Source organism: Sorex fumeus, unplaced genomic scaffold (genome assembly GCF_029834395.1).
Source record: "Sorex fumeus unplaced genomic scaffold, SorFum_2.1 ptg000093l, whole genome shotgun sequence".
Lineage (NCBI taxonomy): Eukaryota > Metazoa > Chordata > Mammalia > Eulipotyphla > Soricidae > Sorex > Sorex fumeus.
Window position 1 is genome coordinate 4,346,371 of NW_026606150.1, and position 20,678 is coordinate 4,367,048.

Sequence of the window (20,678 nt, forward strand, 5' to 3'; positions counted from 1 at the left end):
TGCATGCACAGCAGACGCCCTACCGGCTGGGTCTCTCTCCAGCCCCAGGATGGGGAGTCATTCGAGGCCCCGTTCCCTGATCCTCAGGCCTGGCTGTTGAAGGCCAGCGGTCAGGTTCCTACCCCAACCCCCCAAGCTTTATCCTGCTCTCTCCATTTCACTGAATTTAACCAATAACTTCAAAAATAATTTATTTCGTTAGGACCCTAAGTGCTAGATATGGAAGACCTAAAACTGGACCTCAAAACTTTTCAACTAAAATGTTTAAAAAATACTGTGTGTGTGTGTGTGTGTGTGTGTGTGTGTGTCTGTGTGTGTGTGTGTGCGTGCGCATTTAAAATGGAAACAGCAAGTGCAAGCATCCCACTACAAAGGGGCTAATGGCAGGATGGGCCCAGAGGGCTCAGGATGGAGGTCTTCCCTCCGGACGCTGGAGCGGATGAGGGGATGGGACCATCCCCATGGCAGGCTCACTGGCTGCTCTTCCTGAAGAAATACCGGAAGGGGAAGAGGGAACTGTGGGAAAGAAGCAGAGCAGGTTGAGACTCCAGAGGTTCCCCCTTCCCCCCCCACCCCTGCCCGCTCCCAGGTCCCATTAGCGCCCCATTAGCCAGGGCACTTTTGCTCTGGGGAGCCACTGCATGGAAATTCGAGTCTGGAACAGCATTAGGAAAGGTACCCAAATTGGATTATGCTCAGGAGGCGGAACAAGGGGGAACTGCAATGGGCTGGCTGAGCTCTAGGCAGAGTCGGGATTCACTAAGTATCCTCCGAGGAACAGGACTCAAGAGCCGGCCTGGATTCCAAGTGGGAACTGACCATTCGGGAACTGACCCCAGTGCCGGGCTGGGCTGGGTCAACAGCAATGCGACCTCATCTTCACCACGGTCACAGTTAAGACTATTGTGTTGACTCCCTTCCTTCCTCTCTGCGGAAGCAGCTTCTGCAGGGGGCTGCTGGCTTCTCTCTTCCCGATTCCCCAGGAGACTGGGTCTGGGGGATGCAGGAGAGAACTGCTCTTACCTGAGAAACCCGAAGAAGCCGCCCGTCCTTGGCTCTGCAGGTCCTTGAGGTGGAGGGGGACTGTTTTGCTGCAGATGGGGGCTGACCTGCTCTGCAAGGCTGTCCTCCCACTTGGAATCTGCAAAAAGAGCACTCAGGCAGGGGCACTGGGCCTTGGGCGACTTCCACTTGGCTGGAGAAGCCGGCATGCACTGAGGGTGGCCTCTCACCGGTGCTCTGCTCCTTCAAGTCAATCTTCTTGGGGAGACAGGACATGGGGGCAGAATGGTGGAGGGAAGGGGGGGTGGGGAGAGGTGAGGCACTCACCAAGAATGTGGCTGACCCAGGTTGGTCCATGGAACCACCGAGGGATCCCTGAGCTCAGAGCCAGGAGTAAACTCTGAGGACTGCTGGGTGGAAAAAAGGAGGAGAGAGGAGGGGAAGAGAGGGGAGGGAGAAGGAAGGAAGGAAGGAAGGAAGGAAGGAAGGAAGGAAGGAAGGAAGGAAGGGAGGGAGGGAGGGAGGGAGGGAGGGAAGGAGGAGGGAGGGAGGAAAGGAGAGGGAGGGAGGGAGGGAGAAAGGAAGGAAGGAAGGGAGGGAGGGAGGGGGGGAGGGAGAGAGGGAGGAAGGAAGGGAGGGAGGGAGGGAGGGAGAGAGGGAGGAAGGAAGGGAGGGAGGGAGGGAGGGAGAGAGGGAGGAAGGGAGGGAGGCAGGGAGGGAAGGTGGGAGGGAGGGAGAGAAGGAGAAGGAGGGAGGGAGGGAAGGTGAGAGGGAGGGAGGGAGGGAGAAAGGAAGGGAGGGAGGAAGGGAGGGAGGGAGGGAGGGAAGGTGTGAGGGAGGGAGGGAGGGAGGCAGGTTCCCCCTCAGCTGCAGGCAGCACTGTTCTGGTGTGCCTTGGTTTCCAAAGTCAGGCCTTGAGACTTTCCCTGGGCCCCAGTCCTAGCTCACTGCTCCCCTCCCAGCTCGGGGTGCCTGCAGTCTACACTGAACCTTCATTCTGGGTCAGAGCTTGGCAACAGGAAGGCATCCCCCTCGACATGCGCTGAGTATCTTCAACCTGAGCACGATGGCCAGAGCGGGAGGAAAGAGCTTCCAGGCATCCTTCCCCTGCGCCAGGGAGCATGTCACTCCCATGGTCTCAGTGAAACAGCATCTCAGAGGGAAATGTCTGGAAACAGTGGGAACGTCCCGAGAGTCGCACTCCTGAAATGAGAGGGCTTGTCTCCCTCCCCCTCTGGCCTCCACTGCTCAAGTTAAGCAGATGACCAACGGGCATGACCAAGGGGAGAAGGCACGTCGCCACCAGGCTCAACGCTCTGACTGGGTCCACTCATCAGAGAAGTTTCCTTTTGGAATTGTTTATGGGGTCCGTGACAGGTCCAAGCTCAGGGAGCCACGTCACGCTAGGTATTTAATCCAAGGTTCGCACATGCAAGTCATTGCTCTACACTTGAGTCATTATTAAAGAATAAATGGGAATTTCTCAGAACTTACCCTGTTTCTGGCTGACAGGAACATCCAAAGCTGGGATCTCCTGCCATGCTTGCTGGGTTTTTCTTTCCCTGTTCTGATAAAAAAAAAAAAAAAAGACTAAGAAAAGTCTTAGAGACGAACCCCTTCCATCCTGGCCAGGTGAATGCTATTTGCTAGAGAACCAATTTCTCGTTTGTGCTAGGACCTGGCTTCTGATTGCCCAGGTAACTACTCCATTTCCTCCCACTGGACTGGCCTCTTTCCTTTTCAGCTTCCTAACCTGTCCTTCGGAACCATAAGAGCCAACAGGAAACCAAGCTGGATTTAACCGACAATCCCAGATGGACTAACTGTTGCCAAGGACAGAACCTTGTTTCAGAAATCAGGAGGTGGAGGCTGGAGTGATGGTGCAGCAGGGAGGGCACCTGCCTCCTGGGTCTGATCCCCGGCATTCCATATGGTCCCCTGAGCCCAACAGGAGTGATTCTTGATGCAGAACTAGGAGGAACCCCTGGGCATTTACCAGATGTATCCCCTACCCCACCCTCCAAAAAAAAAACCCCAAACAAACAGAAATCTGGAGGTCTTGGGCCAGAGAGCTCAATGGGCTGAGCACTGGCTTTGCATGTGTACCCGGTACTACAAGCACTACTGGGAGTGACCTCTGAGCACAGAGCTGACTCTGAGCACAGCTGGGTATGCGTGGGTAGGTGGGGAGGAAGGAACGAAAGAGAGAAAGAAAAGAAGGGAAGAGAAGAGAAGAGAAAGGAAACAATCAAGAGAACCTTTCCTGGAGAAAATGCGGGGCTGGAGAGATAGCACAGCGGGTAGGGCGTTTGCCTTATACACGGCCGACCCGGGTTCGATTCCCAGCATCCCATATGGTCTCCTGAGTACCGCCAGAGGTAATTCCTGAGTGTGGAGCCAGGAGTAACCCCTGTGCGTCGCTGGGTGTGACCCAAAAAAGCAAAAAAAAAAATGTATACTCTAGGAGGTCAAGTGATGTAGGAAGGAGAGTAAGAGTGCGACGGGACCAGCGCATGAGTCCGCTGAGGGTATCCACAGGATGACAGGTTGGTGAGTCAAGAAAGGCGCCACAAGGAGAGATATATTTGAACAAAGCCTTGGCAGGTGAGTGTTGCTGTGAGAACAGGAGTGAGGCGACAGTCAGAGAGAACAGAGCATTCGTGACGTGAGCACGGTGTGGATTTGGCACGCACACGGCGCAGGTAGCCAGCACGCTGCAATGTAATCTGGTTACTTTTCCTCGTGCTTCCACTTTATAAAAATTCCTTTTCACTTTTTGTTTGGGGGTCACACCCAGTAGTTCAGGGGTGACTCCTGCCTTGGTGTTTAGGGGAACCACACAGTGCTGGGGATCAAACTCAGGTCTTTGGCATGCAAAGCATGTACACCAGGGGCCAGAGTGATGGTACAGTGAGGAGGGCGCTTGCTTTGCACTCGGCCGACTCCGGTTCGATCCCCAGTATCATATGGTTGCCCAAGCACTGCCAGGAGTGGTTCCTGAGCAAAGACCCAGGAGTAATCCCTGAGCATCATTAGGTATGGTCCCCAAAACAAAACAAACAATAAAGCATGTACACTAGTCCTCTAGTCCTTTGAGCTATCTCTGTGGCCCGTCCTTTTTACCTCTTATTGTTTTGTTAACAGACCTTTCTTTTGGGGGGGACAATCTATGGAAATCTAGAGGGGCATCTCTCTCACATGCAGAACCTTGCTAGCCAGCAGAACTGCAGAGTACCTTGAGCCACTGTGTGTGTAAGGAATTCTTTAGAAGGGACCACAGACTGTCAAGGTGGGTCTGGGAAGCAGATGGCAAAATGAGATTGTAGCCCAGATTGTAGCCCCCCTCCTATCTCTGAGATGAATTTTCCAGAAAGCCCTCAAATCCCAGATCACCTAAATGGCCATCTCAGTCATACTCCTATCAAAGTCGGTGCAAACTCTGAAGGAGAATGGCAACCATCTTGGGCCTCTTCTAGACGAAGTGAGAGGAGATGTAGAAGACTCAGCTCTGACTTTATTTTTGGCTTTTTGGGTCATGCCAGCATTGCTCGGGAGTTACTCCTGGATCTGCACTCAGGAATTATTCCTAGTGGTGCTCAGGGGACCCTAGGGGATGCCAGGGATTGAACCCAGGTCGGCCATGCGTATGGCAAACACTTACCAGGTGTTCAGAGGCTCCTTCTGGCTCTGTGCCCAGAACAGAGCACAGGGGACCATGTGCTGCCACTGGGGATCAAACTCTTTTGCAGGCCTTCTGCATGCAAAACATGCGCTCCGGTCCACTGAGCTCTTTCTCTGGCCCTCTGCTCTGATTTTTAACTTCAAAGTATTAGGCTCTGACAAATCTATTGAGAGTAGCTTAGGGCTCATGTGGCAGTGCAGGCCCGAATGAAGGTATCTACCCAAAGGGCCAAGGCTCTGGGCCAGAGGCATAGTGGACCTCTGAGCCAGGGAAACACCACTACAAAAGAATTGAGGTTTTTGGGTTTTTTGGTTTTTTGCTTTTTGGGTCACACCCAGCGATGCTTAGGGGTTACTCCTGGCTTTGTACTCATGAATCACTCCTAGTGGTGCCTGGGGGACATATGGGATGCCAGGGATCAAAACCAGGACGGCTGTATGCAAGGCAAATACCCACCCTGCTGTCCTGTCGCTCCAGCCCCAGAATTCAGTTTTTGTATTCTTCTGAAATCTTGAGTCTTAGACAAATGTCAGAGGAAAAAAAAAAGATATCCCCACCCAGTTTATAGGTCAGTATTATCACGCAGATGATACATTTCTCCACAGTAACGTTAGGGTGTTCCTGATTTCTGAAATAAAACTGAGCTATCAACATGAAATTCCCAGAAACCCTGACCCGAGGCGGCTGGCTCTGAAAGCCGGGTCAAGCAGAGGAGCCCACAGAGGGACACTCACACCCCTTTGTTTCACTACTGGGCCATTTATCTCCTCTCCCCATTTTTGTTTATTTGTTTTGAGGTCACACCCAGTGATGCTCAGGGCTTATTCGGGGCTCTGCACTCAGGGATCAGACCTAGGCGGGCTCTGAGGATCTTATGGGGTGCCAGGGTCAAACCCACCCTATCCAGGCCCTCTTCCCCATTTTCTCTCCTTCCAAAGACTGGAGCTCTGGGCCTGGGAGCTGGAGCAACAGAGCACAGGCTGGCTGCATTCTCCCCAAACATCTCTGAGGACACAGATCACATTCACTCATGTGTGGGTTCATCTGGGCCTGCCCTGCACGGGCTCACATGTGTTCAGACATGCGCAATCCACACTGACTGGGTTCTGACCCCTTGCTTCCCCCCTACCCCCGCCCCCGGTGGGGAGAGAAAACATTCTGCATTTGGACCACAGAAGCAAATTCAATCTTTCTAGCTCCAGTGACTTATACTGAGAGACACTGTGATCGCTCTAATTTAGGAGAAATCCTCTCCCTGGAACAGGCTGTATGGAGAAGACGGTCTTCGGGCTTTGAGTCAAAATCAATAAACATGCTTCTTTCTCCCCCCCACCCCAGAGTTTTTCTAAACCAAGCAAGTATCGGGTTGAAAGGTAATTATGTTGGGTAAGAAGCTGTGGGTACTGTTCCTGAGGGAGACGGTGTGTCAAACTAAGAATAGGTAGAGAGTGAGGGAAATGTTCCTTTAATAGTAATTATCTTGGTTTTATAAAGCGGCTTTGTTCTCCAGAGCTTCGTGTACTTTTTAGTTTCTTGTACTTTTCAGTTTCTTCTTCTCCCCCAGATAAATGATGGGAGTATAGAACAGGGTAGCTGTGTGTCTAAAATCACCAATGTGTCAGCAAGTCACGGCAGACGAAATCCTTACCCTGACCTGCCTATAGAAGCCTAGAAGTTCACTCTTCCCCCAACTAATTAGCTCCTGGAAGGAAGATAGCAGCGTTCACCTACGATAGGTACCCTAGCACCTAAGATAACGCTTTGCAAATAGGAAAATTATTGTTTAGAAATGAGGATCACATGGGGCTGGAGCGATAGTACAGCAGGTAGGGAACCTGAGTTCAACCCCCATTACCCATATGGTCCCTGGAGCACTGCCAGGAGTCCTTTCTGAGTGCAGAGCCAGGACCCTGAGCGTCGCTGGGTGTGACTCCAAACCAAGAACAAAATACTAATAAATGAAAATCACTTCCCTCTGCTACTTAAAATGTTTCCGGCACCTCCCATGATCTCTTGAAGGCGGCCTCAGGGCCTTCGAGATCGTCCCTTGCCAGCATCTCTAGGGACCTTTCTCAACTCTGCGCTAAGGCCCAAGAGTCCTGGCTGGCAGTCACCGAAAGGCCCAGACTCCTTCCTCTTGGCCAGAGCTCTGAGTGACTCTGGAACCCTCCCGTGACACTGGGTCTGGGTGAGGTTCTCCTTCCTGGATCCACTGCCCCCTGTGCTTCCTTTATTCCTATACACAGGACAGTCATCAGAAATTACTCTGGGCCCAGAGCTGAAGCCACGGCGCATGTGTTGGGCCTTCCTTCCCTTAGGAAACCGGGACCTCCTAGTCGGCCTTTTCGGGGGGCGTGTGCGCTATCTGTGTATTGGGCACACTGCACATGTGAAATCAAAGTCTGTGACATGAAAGCGTATGTCAATACTTGAAAACTCAGCATGTCCTGGCAAGGTAGGGAGGCAGCTCTGGGTATTCGGGTACTTAAGGTGAAAGCCACTTTGGAGAGATACAGAAGACTAAGACAGGGGAGGGACAGTGCAGCGGGGAGGGCATTTGCCTTGTTCGATCCCTGGCATCCCATATGATCCCCTGAGCACCGCCAGGAGCTATCCCTGAGTGCAGAGCCAGGAGTAACCGTGAGCATCTGTTGGTATACCCCCCCATCCCCCCGAAGAAAAAGAGAAGAAAAAGACAGGAATCCGAGTTATATAAAGCAACGGGGGCCGGAGCGATAGCACACCGGGTAGAATACTTGATTTGCACGTGGCCAACCCTCCAGCATTCCATATAGTCCCCTAAGCACTGCCAGAAGTGATTCCTGAGCACAGAGCCAGGAGTAACCCCTAAGCACTGCCAGGTGTGGCCCCAAAACCAAAATAATAGAATTTTTTAACAAAGAAGGGTGGGAATGAAATGGATGAGCAGGTATATGAAGACCTAAATGGGGAATACCACCTCCACACCCCCCATCAAATACTATGGGGCAGCTCAGCAATACTGTAGGTGACATTTTCTCCACCCGATTGCTCCGTGCCTAGCACACAGTGAAACTAGATGCTTTCAGGCTGGGGAGAAGGCTCAAAGGGCCAGAGCGAATTTTTTTTTCTTTTTGGGTCACACTCGGCGATGCTCAGGGGTTACTCCTGGTTCTGCACTCAGGAATTACTCCTGGCAGTGCTCAGGGGACCCCTATGGGATGCTGGGAATCGAACCCAGGTCGACCGCGTGCAAGGCAAATGCCCTACCCGCTGTGCTGTGCTATCACTCCAGCCCCAGAAGCAAATGTTTTACATACAGAAACCTGGCTTCAGTCCCTGTCGCCCTGACCCAAACCGGGAGCACCAAAACAAGCAAAAATAAGCTAAGGAGAAAATTCTACACTGGAATCTACCTCAATTCAATACAGATCTATTTCCTTATCTCCACTTCAGAGAATAAGCAGCAGCTTTCGAAGTAGAGAGAGGAGAATCCTCTAACAAAAGGGCTCATAGATATACAAATACTGCAGCTACTTTAGGGAGGGACCGTGGCCAGGGTGGAATGGCCGGATATGCTCGGAAGAAACCTGAGAATGAATTCAGTTGATTCATTTTGTACTTAGGACCAAGATGTAATTCTAGGACCAGCAATCCAGACTGGTAGCAGCAGGGCAGGAAGAGCCACCAGCCCCCGCCTCCACCCTGGTGCTTACCCTCTTGCTTTCCATTAGGGGCTTCTTTCTGCTGGGTCCGTGGCTGGAAGTTCCCATCGTCGCCCTAAGGTGGGGGTGGGGGGAGAAAGCCCAGGAAATATTACTGGCAGCAGCAACATTACCACATTCAAGCAAATGTAGCCCAAATGAATATTTCAGCAGGTTGGCTATTTTTATACCACTCCTGGCCTGCAGAATAAATTGTGGGGCCAAATTCTCTTTGGGTGCTGCTCTGATTCACAAGAGAATCCAAAATTGAGACATTTAGCTACCTAGGGATTGAAAGAAGAGAAAGTGTGATTCATAGCAGATATTTAATTTTTAAAAATCAATTGTGCATCAAAACCTGGAGAAAAGAAAAAAAAATGAGGCCTCATTTCCATGGAAAATTTGGCTGAAAGAAATGAGTTGAGCTTCACACCTCTGTGCATCCATCTGCCATGGAAAGTTTTCAAACTCTTCACCGATACATGCAACTGGAGGCCGCAGGGGTACAGCTGCCTCATGGTCGACCCTCACTCATCCTGTACATCTCGGGGGCACCACCCCGCGGTCCCAGGAAAAGGACAGCTGCTCACTGTAAACCTGGACTGAAACCAGGCAGGTGAGTCTGGATTACTCCAGTAGTGCCCACCGAGTGCTAACAAGAGTGACTGACTTATTGACTGATTCTATTTCTGACAGAGAATTACAACAGTAATGTAAGAATTTTTTTTTCTTTTTGGGCCATACCCAGCGATGATCTGGGGTTATTCTTGGCTCTGCACTCAGGAATTACTCCTGGAGGTGCTTGGGAGACCATATGGGATGCCAGGGATTGAACCCGGGTTGGTGGCATGCAAGACAAACACCCTACCTGCAGTACTATTGCTCCGGCCCCAATAACATCAGCATTTTATTGATGATTAACACACACACACACACACACGCACACGATTCCTTCGAATATCACAGCATCTCGTCTAACAAAGGACACGTACCTTATTATTTATTTGTTTAGCAGCTTTAAGGGTCACAGCAAGGGTCTTGTACATGCAAGACAGGTACCATCCTGCTGGGCCACACCTTCTGAGACAGACCTCGCGCACAGACTCATATTCTAGCTCAACTGTCTCTAACATAGAGTTCCAAAAACTTACAGCTGGCTAGGTAAAACAGAATTATGTCTTATCTGCTCTCACTTTTTGGTGGGGTTCTCTATGCCCTTATTTAATATTCTGGAACTTACTAACTCATGCCTTCTGACTATATTTTCTTTCTTCCTTCCTTTATAAGAAATTTTTTGCTTTTGTGCCACACCCAGCATTCTCAGGGGTTACTCCAGCTCTGGACTCAGGAATTACTTGGGACGGGCTTTGGGGGAACCATACGGAATGCCAGGGATTGAACTCAAGTCGGCCACATACAAGGCAAATACCCTACTATTGCTCTGGCCCCTGATTATATTTTCTGATAGGACTTACTTAGCAAGTATTTATTAAAAATGTGTTGCATTGGGGCCGGAGCAATAGCACAGCGGGTAGGGCGTTTGCCTTGCACGCGGCCAACCTGGGTTCGATCCCCGGCATCCCATATGGTCCCCCAAGCACCGCCAGGAGTAATTCCTGAGTGCAGAGCCAGGAATAACCCCTGAGCATCGCTGGGTGTGACCCAAAAAGCAAAAAAAAAAAAAAAGTGTTGCATCCATTTTGGCACTGGTTAAGTGTGATAACTTTGTATACATATATACAATATATGTTAACATTATTGTAACAATGTTACCTAAGGTACAATTAAAAATGAACTTAAACATGATTTGGATTTCAGGGCTGGAGATACAATACAGTGCAGTGGGGAAAGCACTTGGCTGCCAGTTTGATCCCCGACATCCCATATCGTCCCCTAAGCACTATAAGGAGTGATTCCTAAGTGCAGAGCCAGGAGTTAACCCCTGAGCATAGCTGGGTATGGCACCCCCCAAACAAAACTGGAGCGATAGCACAGCGGGTAGGGCGTTTGCCTTACAAGCGGCCAACTATTGCCGACCCGAGTTCGATTCCTCCGCCCCTCTCGGAGAGCCCGGCAAGCTACCGAGAGTATTTGATATGCCAGACACAGTAACAACAAAGTCTCCAATGGAGACGTTACTGGGCCCGCTCGAGCAAACAAAACAAAACAAAACAAAAATTGTTGGATGTAATGTTCGAGATTTGATGGCATTTATTCTCGTCCTTCATCCTGATGAACAGAGGACTCCAGCACTGCTGAGGAAGTGCTCAGTCAATTGCAAGCAGCAACTGGCTTCCTTCCCTTCATCCATCCATGGCAATAGGCAGATACCAAATACCACCAAGGAAGAACGAACTTGCCTAGGGAGGCTGGAGCAATAGCACAGCAGGTAGGGCGTTTGCCTTGCACGTGGCCGACCCGGGTTCAATTCCCAGCATCCCATATGGTCCCCCGAGCACTGCCAGGAGTAATTCCTGAGTGCATGATCCAGGAGTAACCTCTGTGCATTGCTGGGTGTGACCCAAAAAGAAAAAAAAAAGAAGAAGAAGAACTTGCCTAGGAATAAGACTTGATCAGCACCATAGCTGGCAAAATCCAAGGAGAATTCAGGACTTGGTCTCTCTCCTCACCCCACTGACCTGTCCAGACTTCGCCTCCTGGGGGAGTTGGGCGTTTCCATGTGCTTCCGTTTCCTCATCGTGGCATGCACTTCTTTCCTCTCAGGGAAGGCCTTCAGAGAGGAAGCAGCTTTCTTAAGCCTCCTTTGCCAGAGTTGCTCACAGTTCATATGGCAATAGTGATGAAAACTCCCCATGTTTAATTGCCAAAGGCAACTCTTAACACCCGCAGTGCAAGTGAGAATATATATTCTGTTAAAGACAGTCTCAGAAATCTAGTCAGGGGTAGGGGGTGGGGTGGGAATATGGTCTCAGACAATTCCCATCCTACCTAGGCAGCAACTAAGGGACACAGTAAGAAGAGACAAGAGCTGGACTTGTTTGGATATTAGGAGGCGATTTTGATTGTACAGAAAAGGCAAACTTACCAACTCAAGAGATTTGTTACTTCCTGGTTTCCCTAGAAAAATAAATTTGACTGTTGTAATGGATCAAAATTCTGTCTCAGTTGAATTTCAGGCTACCATTTAGTTCTCAAAATTGGTCTAGACAAAACCAGTGTCTGTGCTTCTCCCCTGGACTGGGCACCATTTTTCTTAGAAGCTCAGTATCTTTAACTATTTCCAATTTGCCTCTTTTCACAAGTGGAAAGGGTTTGACTCACACTATCCTCTTATATGACAAGCTGCTTAATGGGGCTGATCCCTTCTATGAGAAAGTAAAATTTCCAGCATTAGTGACAAATGAAGAAGTATTTTGAAGCAAGGTGGGTATCCATTTATTTCTTTGAGGAAAAATAGTAATGGCCCTCAGAGAGCAACAAATGGGGTGACACCTTTAAGATAACCACTCAGGAGTAGAAAGTCAACGATTACTCTAAAATGAGAGGAAGTATTTATAGAACCAGATCTTTCACGGAGTGATTACCGTCAGCCTTTATGCTTTTCACCTCTCACTATTTATATACATAATCCTTTTAACAACCCAGTGAGATAGATAATATTGTTTTCTACCATGTCACTAAGTAGCACAGAAAGATTAAATAATTTTTCTTGGGTCACAAAGCTATTAAGTGGCAGACACCAGGATTAAAGCAGGCAGCCTCATGTGGTGGTTGGCTCCTGAAATCTGGCTAATCATTTTGCTATATTCAGCTTACACTGATAACCCACGGTGTTTAGTCTTCCCACTCTTCATCTATGCTGCCTGTACTCACGTCATTCTACTTACCAGGTGACAGGTTTTCATGAAACCATTTCGTCTCCACATAGAGAGTAAAAACAAAGGGGTAGGGGACCAAGGCAACTTCCCCATGTCTGAATTTCAGGTGGGACACTCTTTCCCATTTGCTTTTATCTGGAAAATGGTTAGGAAAGAAACAGAATACTATTTTTTATTGTTGTTGTTTTTCCCACTCTCTGCACACATGAAGGTACTGGCAGAGGAACAGAGGCATGCGGGTCCCGGGACTGAGATCTCCAAGCCTACTCAGATCGGGGCTGAGCATCCTCCACCCAGATCCTCCAAATTCCAGATGGTGGGGGTCACACCCACCAACTGGCCCCCTGGCACCGTGTAATCCCATCAACGGACAAGACTCAGAGACTATAAAACCCAGCTCCCGGAATCACGCGGCCACATTCGCGCCCGTGTGACATCTTATTATCTCATTCCTACTTTGGACAAACTGGCAGGCTACCGAATGTAACCTGCCCACACGGCAGAGTCTGGCAAACTCCCCATGGCGTACCCAATATGCCAAATACCAGTAACAATGATGGGTCTCATTCTCCTAACTCTGAAAGAGCCTTGAATATGGAACTTTTTAAAAAAATCTCAGGGCTAGGACAAAGGAGACGTTACTGGGGCCTGCTCAAGGCAATCGACGAATAACAGGATGGTCGTGATCGTGATCGTTGTTGTTTTTGGGCCACACTCAGTAATGCTCAGGGGTTACTTTTGGTTCTGCGCTCAAGAATTACTCTTGGAGGTGCTCAGAGGACCATACGGGACTCCAGGAAGCAAACCTGTGTCAGCCTCATGCAAGCTAAGCATCCTATCTGCTGTGCTATCTCTCAGGAATACTATTTTAATAATAAGGCTCTCTACTTTCCCTGACTTAACCTCCAAACTGTCTACGGATGGGTTTATGGAGATGGCTCAAAGGATTGAGGTACCTGTCTGAAATGTGCAAAGTCCTGGGTTTGATTCCAAAAACTGCATGGCTTCCCCAGAACCTCCCCGTGTTGATTTTCCCAAGAATATCTCTCCAAGCCCCAATTTTCTCAAGAACTTCTGGGGAGGTCCCAAAGAAAACATGTCACACACACACACACACACACACACACACACACACACACACACACCAGAACCAAAACAAGTGCCTATGGGTCTGTTGCTTCCGTTTGAATCTACAATGTGAGTTATGGTTCATTTACGTCTGGAAAAAAAGGATACAGGGAAATACAACAAAGTGTTCTGTGGCAAATGGCTGCAGATTATCCAAGTTCCCCAAGACAACACGGATGGAATCCTGAAAAAAATATTGGAAATGACTTTTACACTGTCTTGTCTTAGGCAGTCTTGCTACTTAGTGTAGAAATATCTGTCACTGCTCTTCAAGGACCCTATATTTTATTAAAGCCGAACTATTTGCTCTTCTCTGAAATGTGCTTTCTGTTTCTCCATTTTTATGCATTTGCCTAAACTGTTCCCTCTGTTTGAAATGCCCTTTCCGCCTATTGGCATGTCCAAATCCTATCTTACCCTTTTTTAAAAATTTTTATTTTTTTTGCTTTTTGGGTCACACCTGGCGATGCACAGGGGTTACTCCTGGCTCTGCACTCAGGAGTTACTCCTGGTGGTGCTCAGGGGACCATATGGGATGCTGGGAATCGAACCCGGGTTGGCCGCGGGCAAGGCAAATGCCCTACCCACTGTGCTATCTCTCCAGCCCCCCTATCTTACCCTTTAAGGTATAGTTCAAAAAGCATCTCTTCCAGAAAGTTTTCTCTGATTTCCCAAGATGTAATTAATTTCGTAAGTGCTTCATGAGAGTTAACAATAGGCCTTTAATGATATTCGATGTACATAAGCAGTTTTGGTTTTATTTTCAGGGCCTCCCAAACAGTGCTGGGGGGGGGGGCGCTGGGGATGATTCCTAGTAACACCCAGCACCATAACTAGGCCTTGATATGGTGCTGCTCAGGCTGTGGTGCTGGGGATCACCAGAGTCACACCGGTAGTGCTTGGGCTACCATAATCATACCTAGAAGTGCTGGGAGGGACATGTAGTGTCAGGGACCAAATCAGGATTCCACACATACAAATCAAGCACCTCTGACCCCAAATCTATCTTCCTAGGCTCTGTGTCATGGTATTTTCCTTACCAGGAAAAGAAGATTTTGTTTGTTTTGGATCCACACCTGGCAATGCTCAGGGATTACTGTTGGCTCTGAACTTGGGAATCACTCCTGCCGGTGTTTTGGGGACCATATGGGATGCTGGGGATGGAACCTGGGTTGGCCGCATGTTGGGCAAGTGCTCTCCCTGCTGTACTATCTCTCAGCCCTTATGAGAGAACTTCTTGTGGTGACTAGATACCTGTTTATCTCAGCATCCCTCTATGAGATCTATAATGAGAGGCTCTCAATAAAAGTATGTTGAATGGAAGAGTAATGTACGTCAGGGCCAGGAAACCAGCATGAGGGCTGGACAATATATTTCGTATGCTAGAGCCCTGGGATCTAGATTCCCCAGGCACTGAGCTAGGAGTAGCTTTCAAGAACCACTGGTGCTCAAGAAACTCCTTTTGCTGATAGTTATTTGCTTCTGCTTAAGTTAAAACATTTCCTTTAAGGTTGGGAAGATAGCTCAAAGGCATTTAGAAGACCTGGAGTTCCCTGGCATCCACCTGGTTCCCTGAGCACCTTAACAGAGATGGCCCTTAAACATCACCAGGTGTGGTCCCCAAACCAAAAAATGTCATCAATTTTTTAAACTTTTATTCTTAAGGAGAGACAGTACAGGGTGTGAGGTGCTTGCCTTATATTCAACTGGATTTGGTTGATTGGATTGACTCTTCATACCACATATGGTTGCAGGACTGATCCCTGAGCGTAGAACCGGGAGTAAGCTCTGAGCACCACCAGATGTAGCCCCAAAACCAAAATAAATACATAAAAATATTCACTTATTAGTCCCCAATTTACCTACGTTATATTCTTTTCTTTGGCAGGGGTCGGGACACACCGAGCAGTTCTCAGTGCTCACTTCTGGCTGTCTCAGGGATCGCTTCTTGTGGATTTAGGGGACCATATGGGGTGCAGGGTGCTTAGGGGACCACACAGGTGCATTGACCGAATCCGAGCTGGTTATAATTAAACACAATCACGATCACGACCATCCTGTTATTCGTCGATTGCTTCGAGCAGGCCCCAGTAACGTCTCCATCCTAGCCCTGAGATTTTTAAGAAAGTGCCATACTCAAGGCACCAGTAATGTCTCCATTGTGAGACTTGTTACTGTTTTTGGCATATCGAATATGCCACGGGGAGCTTGCCAGGCTCTGCTGTGCAGGCAGGATACTCTCGGTAGCTTGCTGGGCTCTCCGAGGGACAGAGGAATCGAACCCGGGTCGGCCATGTGCAAGGCAAACGCCCTACTTGCTGTGCTATCGCTCCAGCCCTATATGGTCCTACAGTAAAAATTACCGTTATCTACAACGTTTCTGTTGCCCTGCAAGATCTTTTTAATTTTTTTTAATTATTTTGCTTTTTGGGGCACATCCAGCAATGCTCAGGGGTGATTCCTGGCTCAGAAATTATTCCTGGCAGTGCTCAGAGGTCCATATGGGATGCCAGGATCGAATCCAGGTTGACCTCGCGCAAGACAAACCTCCTACCTGCTCTACTATCGCTCCAGCCCCTGTCCTGCAAGAGCTTAATATGTTTTCAACACTTAGACAAAGAACCATAGGTACCTTTAAGATAATGACTTAGATTTTTGTTCTCAGAGGGCTTTGTATTTATGAATTAAAAAAGGTAATCTAATACTTTTAAATGTGGCATCTTACGTCTTTACAAATCATAACACTCATAAATCATTCAATTGTAAGTCTAGAAAAAGACTAAACTAACTTCAGCCTCCCCTTGTATGAATGGGAAAATAAGATCCAGAGAGAGAAATTTCTTCCTGAGGGTCACAGAGCTAGTGAGTAGTTCAGTCAGGACTGGAATCCAGAACCAGCACCCAGAACTCAACTTCCCAGTGTGCCAGTGTACTCGTTCTTGTTTTCTGTGGGAGAGCCTAAATTACAGGAGTAGGGTAGGAAAGAAAACTAGTGGGAATAAAGTAATTGCAAATGTTTTCAATTAAAATGAAGACACAGCAGTCCTGTCTGTGTATTTACAGTTGAGTTTCCTGAACGTCAAGTATTAGGCAGTGGTTGGGCCGGTGAATTTTCCCAGAGCCCGGGAAGCGGCAGTCTTCCAGAAGCCACCACAAAAGAGCTGTCAGGACTGGGAACTTGGTAGAAAGAAAATAACTCTCAGATTCAAAGGTGCTGACTCTTCAGCTGGAGAACAGAGAAAAGAATCCAGGCTTTAAGTTTCCCTAGAAAAATAGCAACTTTTTTCTTTTTTTTTTTTTTTGCAGAGGAAATATGGCAGGGAGAAGTTAAGTAATCAAGTGGAGGGTGTGACTCAGTTTGTAGGAAATAATTAAAATCTGGATATGGACACACCTTTGGCTAAAAGAAGAACTTTCCCAGAAGTTGCTTCTTTTCTTACCTCCAGCTCCTGAAAAATGATTTCCTTATTTTCTATCTCTTCTCCTCTAGAAGATAAACAGACAAGAGATATGTAAGAATTTGACAGCAGGACTCTATAAAGCACTCAGCAACTGAGAAAAGAAACATGACTCACAGTTGTGGAGGTTAGTCCAGTGCTCGGGAAAAAGTGGTCACCTACATAGTGTGAGCTGGTCCAAGGCTATACCTTTTCCACTAGATATATTTTATGCACTCTATCTTCTAATTCATGAATATAATCATCTTTCTATCTAATTAGGTAAAAAGTAAAAGTAAAGGTCCTCCCGTTGATCATCGGTTTACTCGAGCGGGCCCAGAAACGTCTCCATTGGAGACTTTGTTGTTACTGTGTTTGGCATATCGAATACATCACGGGGTGCTTGCCAGGCTCTGCCGTGCGGGCGAGATACTCTCGGTAGCTTGCCGGGCTCTCCGAGAGGGGCGGAGGAATCGAACTCGGGTCGGCCATGTTGGCTGCGTGCAAGGCAAACGCCCTACCGCTGTGCTATCGCTCCAGGAATATCTAATTAGATATTCCTTAATTAATTCAGTAGTGTTTACTGAGGGCTGAAGAGATAGCACAGCGGAGAGGGCATTTGCCTTGCACGCGGCCGGCCCAGCCGACCAGGGTTCGATTCCTTCACCCCTCTAGGAGAGCCCGGCAAGCTACCAGAGTATCTTGCCTGCATGGCAAAGCCTGGCAAGCTACCTGTGACGTATCTGATATGCCAAACACAGTAACAACAAGTCTCACAATGGAGACGTTACTGGGCCCGCTCAGGCAAATCGATGATGAACAATGGGAGGACAGTGCTACAGTGCTACAGTGTTTATTGTACAAATCTTGTATCTCTTGAATAAAAATTTAAACATTTTTTGCTAAGCAGCTTTTAAAAAATGCTATTGTAAATGAAATTGTCTATTAATTTTCATTTCAGACTACTGCCCATGTATACAAATTTAACTGATTTTTGCTTGCATCCTGCAACTGAGCTAAGTTTATTGATCAGTATTATTGGTTGCGTGTGTGTATTTTTATTTGTTTTGTGTGTGTGTGGTACAGGGGATTAAACCTAGGACCTCACACATGCAAGGTTTATAGCTATCTCTCTGACCCACAGTGCAGTTTTTTTTTTGTTTTCATTTTTGTTTTAGGGTCACACCCAGCAATGCTCAGGAGACCATCTGGAGTGCAGGAATATAACCTTGACTGGCAGCATGCAAGGCAAGCACCCTACCTGCTATACTATCTCTTAGGCCCCAGAAGTCTTTTACTCTGAGCAGGATTTTTGTTCTTTCTCTTTTTTCGTCACACCCAGTGGTGTTCAGGGGTCACTTCTGGCAGTGCTTGGGGAACCGTGTGATGCTGGGGATCAAATCCAGGCCTCTTGCATGCAAAGTATGCACTCCAGCCCATTCAGCGCTCTCTCTCTCTCTCTCTCTCTCTCTCTCTCTCTGGCCCACCCTTTTAAGAATGCATTGAAGCAGCCACACCAACAGGTGCTGCAGGGGCCATGTGGTACCAGGGGCCAAACCCATGTACCACAACAGTTATGTTCCTGGGCCCTATTATATGGGTTTTTTTTTTCTTTTTTGGGTCACACCCAGTGATGCTCAGGAATTATTCCTGGCGGTGCTGGGGAGAACCATTTGGGATGGCAGGGATCAAACCCAGGTCGGTCACGTGCAAGGTAAACGCCCTACCCACTGTACTATCACTCTGGCCCCAATATGTTTTATATGTTATATATATTTTATATATGTTTTACATGTGAAAATGTTTTATATATGTTTTACATGTTTTTACAGGGCTGGAGCAATAGCACAGTGGGTAGGGCGTTTGCCTTGCATGCAGCTGACCTGGTCGACCCAGATTCGATTCCTCCGCCTCTCTCAGAGAGCCCGGCAAGCTACCAAGAGTATCCCGCCCACATGGCAAAGCCTGGCAAGCTACCCGTGACGTATTCGATATGCCAAACATAGTAATAACAAATCTCACAATGAGACGTTACTGGGCCCACTAGAGCAAATTGATGAACAATGGGAGGACAGTGCTACAGTGCTACATGTTGAATCATTCTTGAATTCTGGGGTAAATCTTAGGAAACAATGCCAATCTTCTCATTAAGCAATAGTTATTTTGATATACCACTTGCCAATATTTAATGTAATTATATATAATACATTACAATCTATTAAAATAATTATGATATTTTAATTTTTCAGTTTTCTATTTCATAAACATTGTTAGGTATTATGGTCAAAAACATTTGTGAGTCTCAATAATTTTGAGTGTAAAGGAATTCTGATATAAAAATCTTTTTGAGAACCATTATCCACAAAGATTTGCCATCACTAATTCTAAAACTTATAGTGCAGAAAATATATCTACAGAATATAAAATACTAGTTCTCCCAGGTGCTACTTCACCAAGTCTTCTGGGCTAGGTGAAGACGCAGAAGAGATAACTTATGGGAAGCCTCTAATATGTATTTGCAAAATCTTGGCTCCTGGCTTTAAAATTACCTGATGTTGTTGCCATATCTGATTTTGAATTTATAAACATTGGGTCCTGCATGAAGAAATCTTGTCTCTGGAAATGGGTAGGTAAAGGGTTTTAAACTCATTGTGTCCAAATGACAGCCTAAATAAAAGTAGAAATGTTAAAGAATTAGAAAAAATTAAAGATAGCTCTTTACATATGGAAAGAGAGCCTACCCCATCTTTAGTATTTCTGCATGAGTAAAATGTCAGACGCTCAGCACCACTGTTTACATACCAGGCTCAGTTCTGTTATTAAATCACCACCTGCACTATTCTACCTGCATAGGAAGTAGATATGTGTGTGGGGACAATCTCTACAAGCTTGAATTCAAGAGACATAAGTTCAAGATTTGTCATTTTCTTTATAACCTTGAACAAATAAATTTTCTTTTTTTTGAAACTAAAAACACGAACATCTGATGACTCATTGGACTTTTTATTATAATTATTTTCTTTGAATATACTACACTTGATCTTAGCCAAAAGGCCGAGAAGTGAGAGATAGCACAGTGGTAGGGCATTTGCCTTGCACGCGGCCAGCCTGGCCGAGCCTGGTTCGATTCCTCCACCCCTCTCGGAGAGCCCGGCAAGCTACCGAGAGTATCTTGCCCACACAGCAAAGCCTGGCAAGCTTCCCATGACGTATTCGATATGCCAAACACAGTAACAACAAGTCTCACAATGGAGACGTTACTGGGCCCGCTGGAGCAAATCGATGAACAACGGGAGGACAGTGCTTTGAATATTTCTTGAATCTATTCTTCTTCCTTTGCTCCATTTCTCTGGAACCTAGGACACTGTAAAGAAGGATCGAGTAAATTAATGAAACAATCCAAAGGATTCATCAATAAATGGCACAATTAGGGATAACTCTGCTATTAACTTCAAATGAAGTTAAGAAACTAGTATACCATCCAGCCACAGTCAACACAGTAAATAATGACGTGTACTAATTAATGCTTCCCAGTCATGCTAATAAATGCCTTATATTCTCCACTTCTCAACCATCGCTTGCCATCTACAACTGACCCATGATCCAAGAGCGCCTACTACGCTAGCACATAATCTTACTTTTCCTGTTCCAAAATCTCTACTCTCTATGGAAAGCTCACAAAAACATAGAGATGGCGGGGCCAGAGCGATAGTCCAGTGGGGAGGGCCTTTGCCTTGCATGTGGCCAACCTGGGTTCGATCCCTGGCATCCCATATGGTCCCCCATGCACCGCCAGGAGTGATTCCTGAGTAAAGAGCCAGGAGTAACCCCTGAGCATCATTGGGTGAGACACCCCTCCCCCCCAAAAAAAAAGCATAGAGATGGAACAAAGAGGATGACATATCTC

The 20,678-nt window shown here is 47.4% G+C and overlaps 1 protein-coding gene and 1 pseudogene across 1 annotated transcript; both read right to left on the reverse strand.

Moving 5' to 3' along the window:
• Window positions 1-470: 470 nt before the first annotated feature.
• On the reverse strand, window positions 471-19,421 carry MAJIN (membrane anchored junction protein). The gene is made up of 7 exons (XM_056131565.1): window positions 19,321-19,421; window positions 16,763-16,820; window positions 11,007-11,086; window positions 8,380-8,443; window positions 2,497-2,569; window positions 1,024-1,141; window positions 471-516 (listed from the first exon to the last, which is right to left on the reverse strand). Exons 1-7 carry the CDS (start codon window positions 19,419-19,421, stop codon window positions 471-473), a joined length of 540 nt encoding a protein of 179 aa, XP_055987540.1.
• A 344-nt stretch (window positions 19,422-19,765) lies between these two features.
• LOC130040083 (uncharacterized) lies at window positions 19,766-19,837 on the reverse strand (annotated as a pseudogene).
• Window positions 19,838-20,678: the final 841 nt, after the last annotated feature.

Excerpts from the sequence above, each read along its gene's own strand:
- MAJIN (XM_056131565.1), bottom strand. The coding sequence starts at position 19,421 with ATGAGTTTAAAACCCTTTACCTACCCATTTCCAGAGACAAGATTTCTT. Across the intron at positions 2,570-8,379 it reads CCCTAATGGAAAGCAAGAGG|AACAGGGAAAGAAAAACCCA; the intron begins GTAAGCACCAGG and ends TTTTTTTATCAG. Across the intron at positions 1,142-2,496 it reads TCCTGTCAGCCAGAAACAGG|ATTCCAAGTGGGAGGACAGC; the intron begins GTAAGTTCTGAG and ends CTCTTTTTGCAG.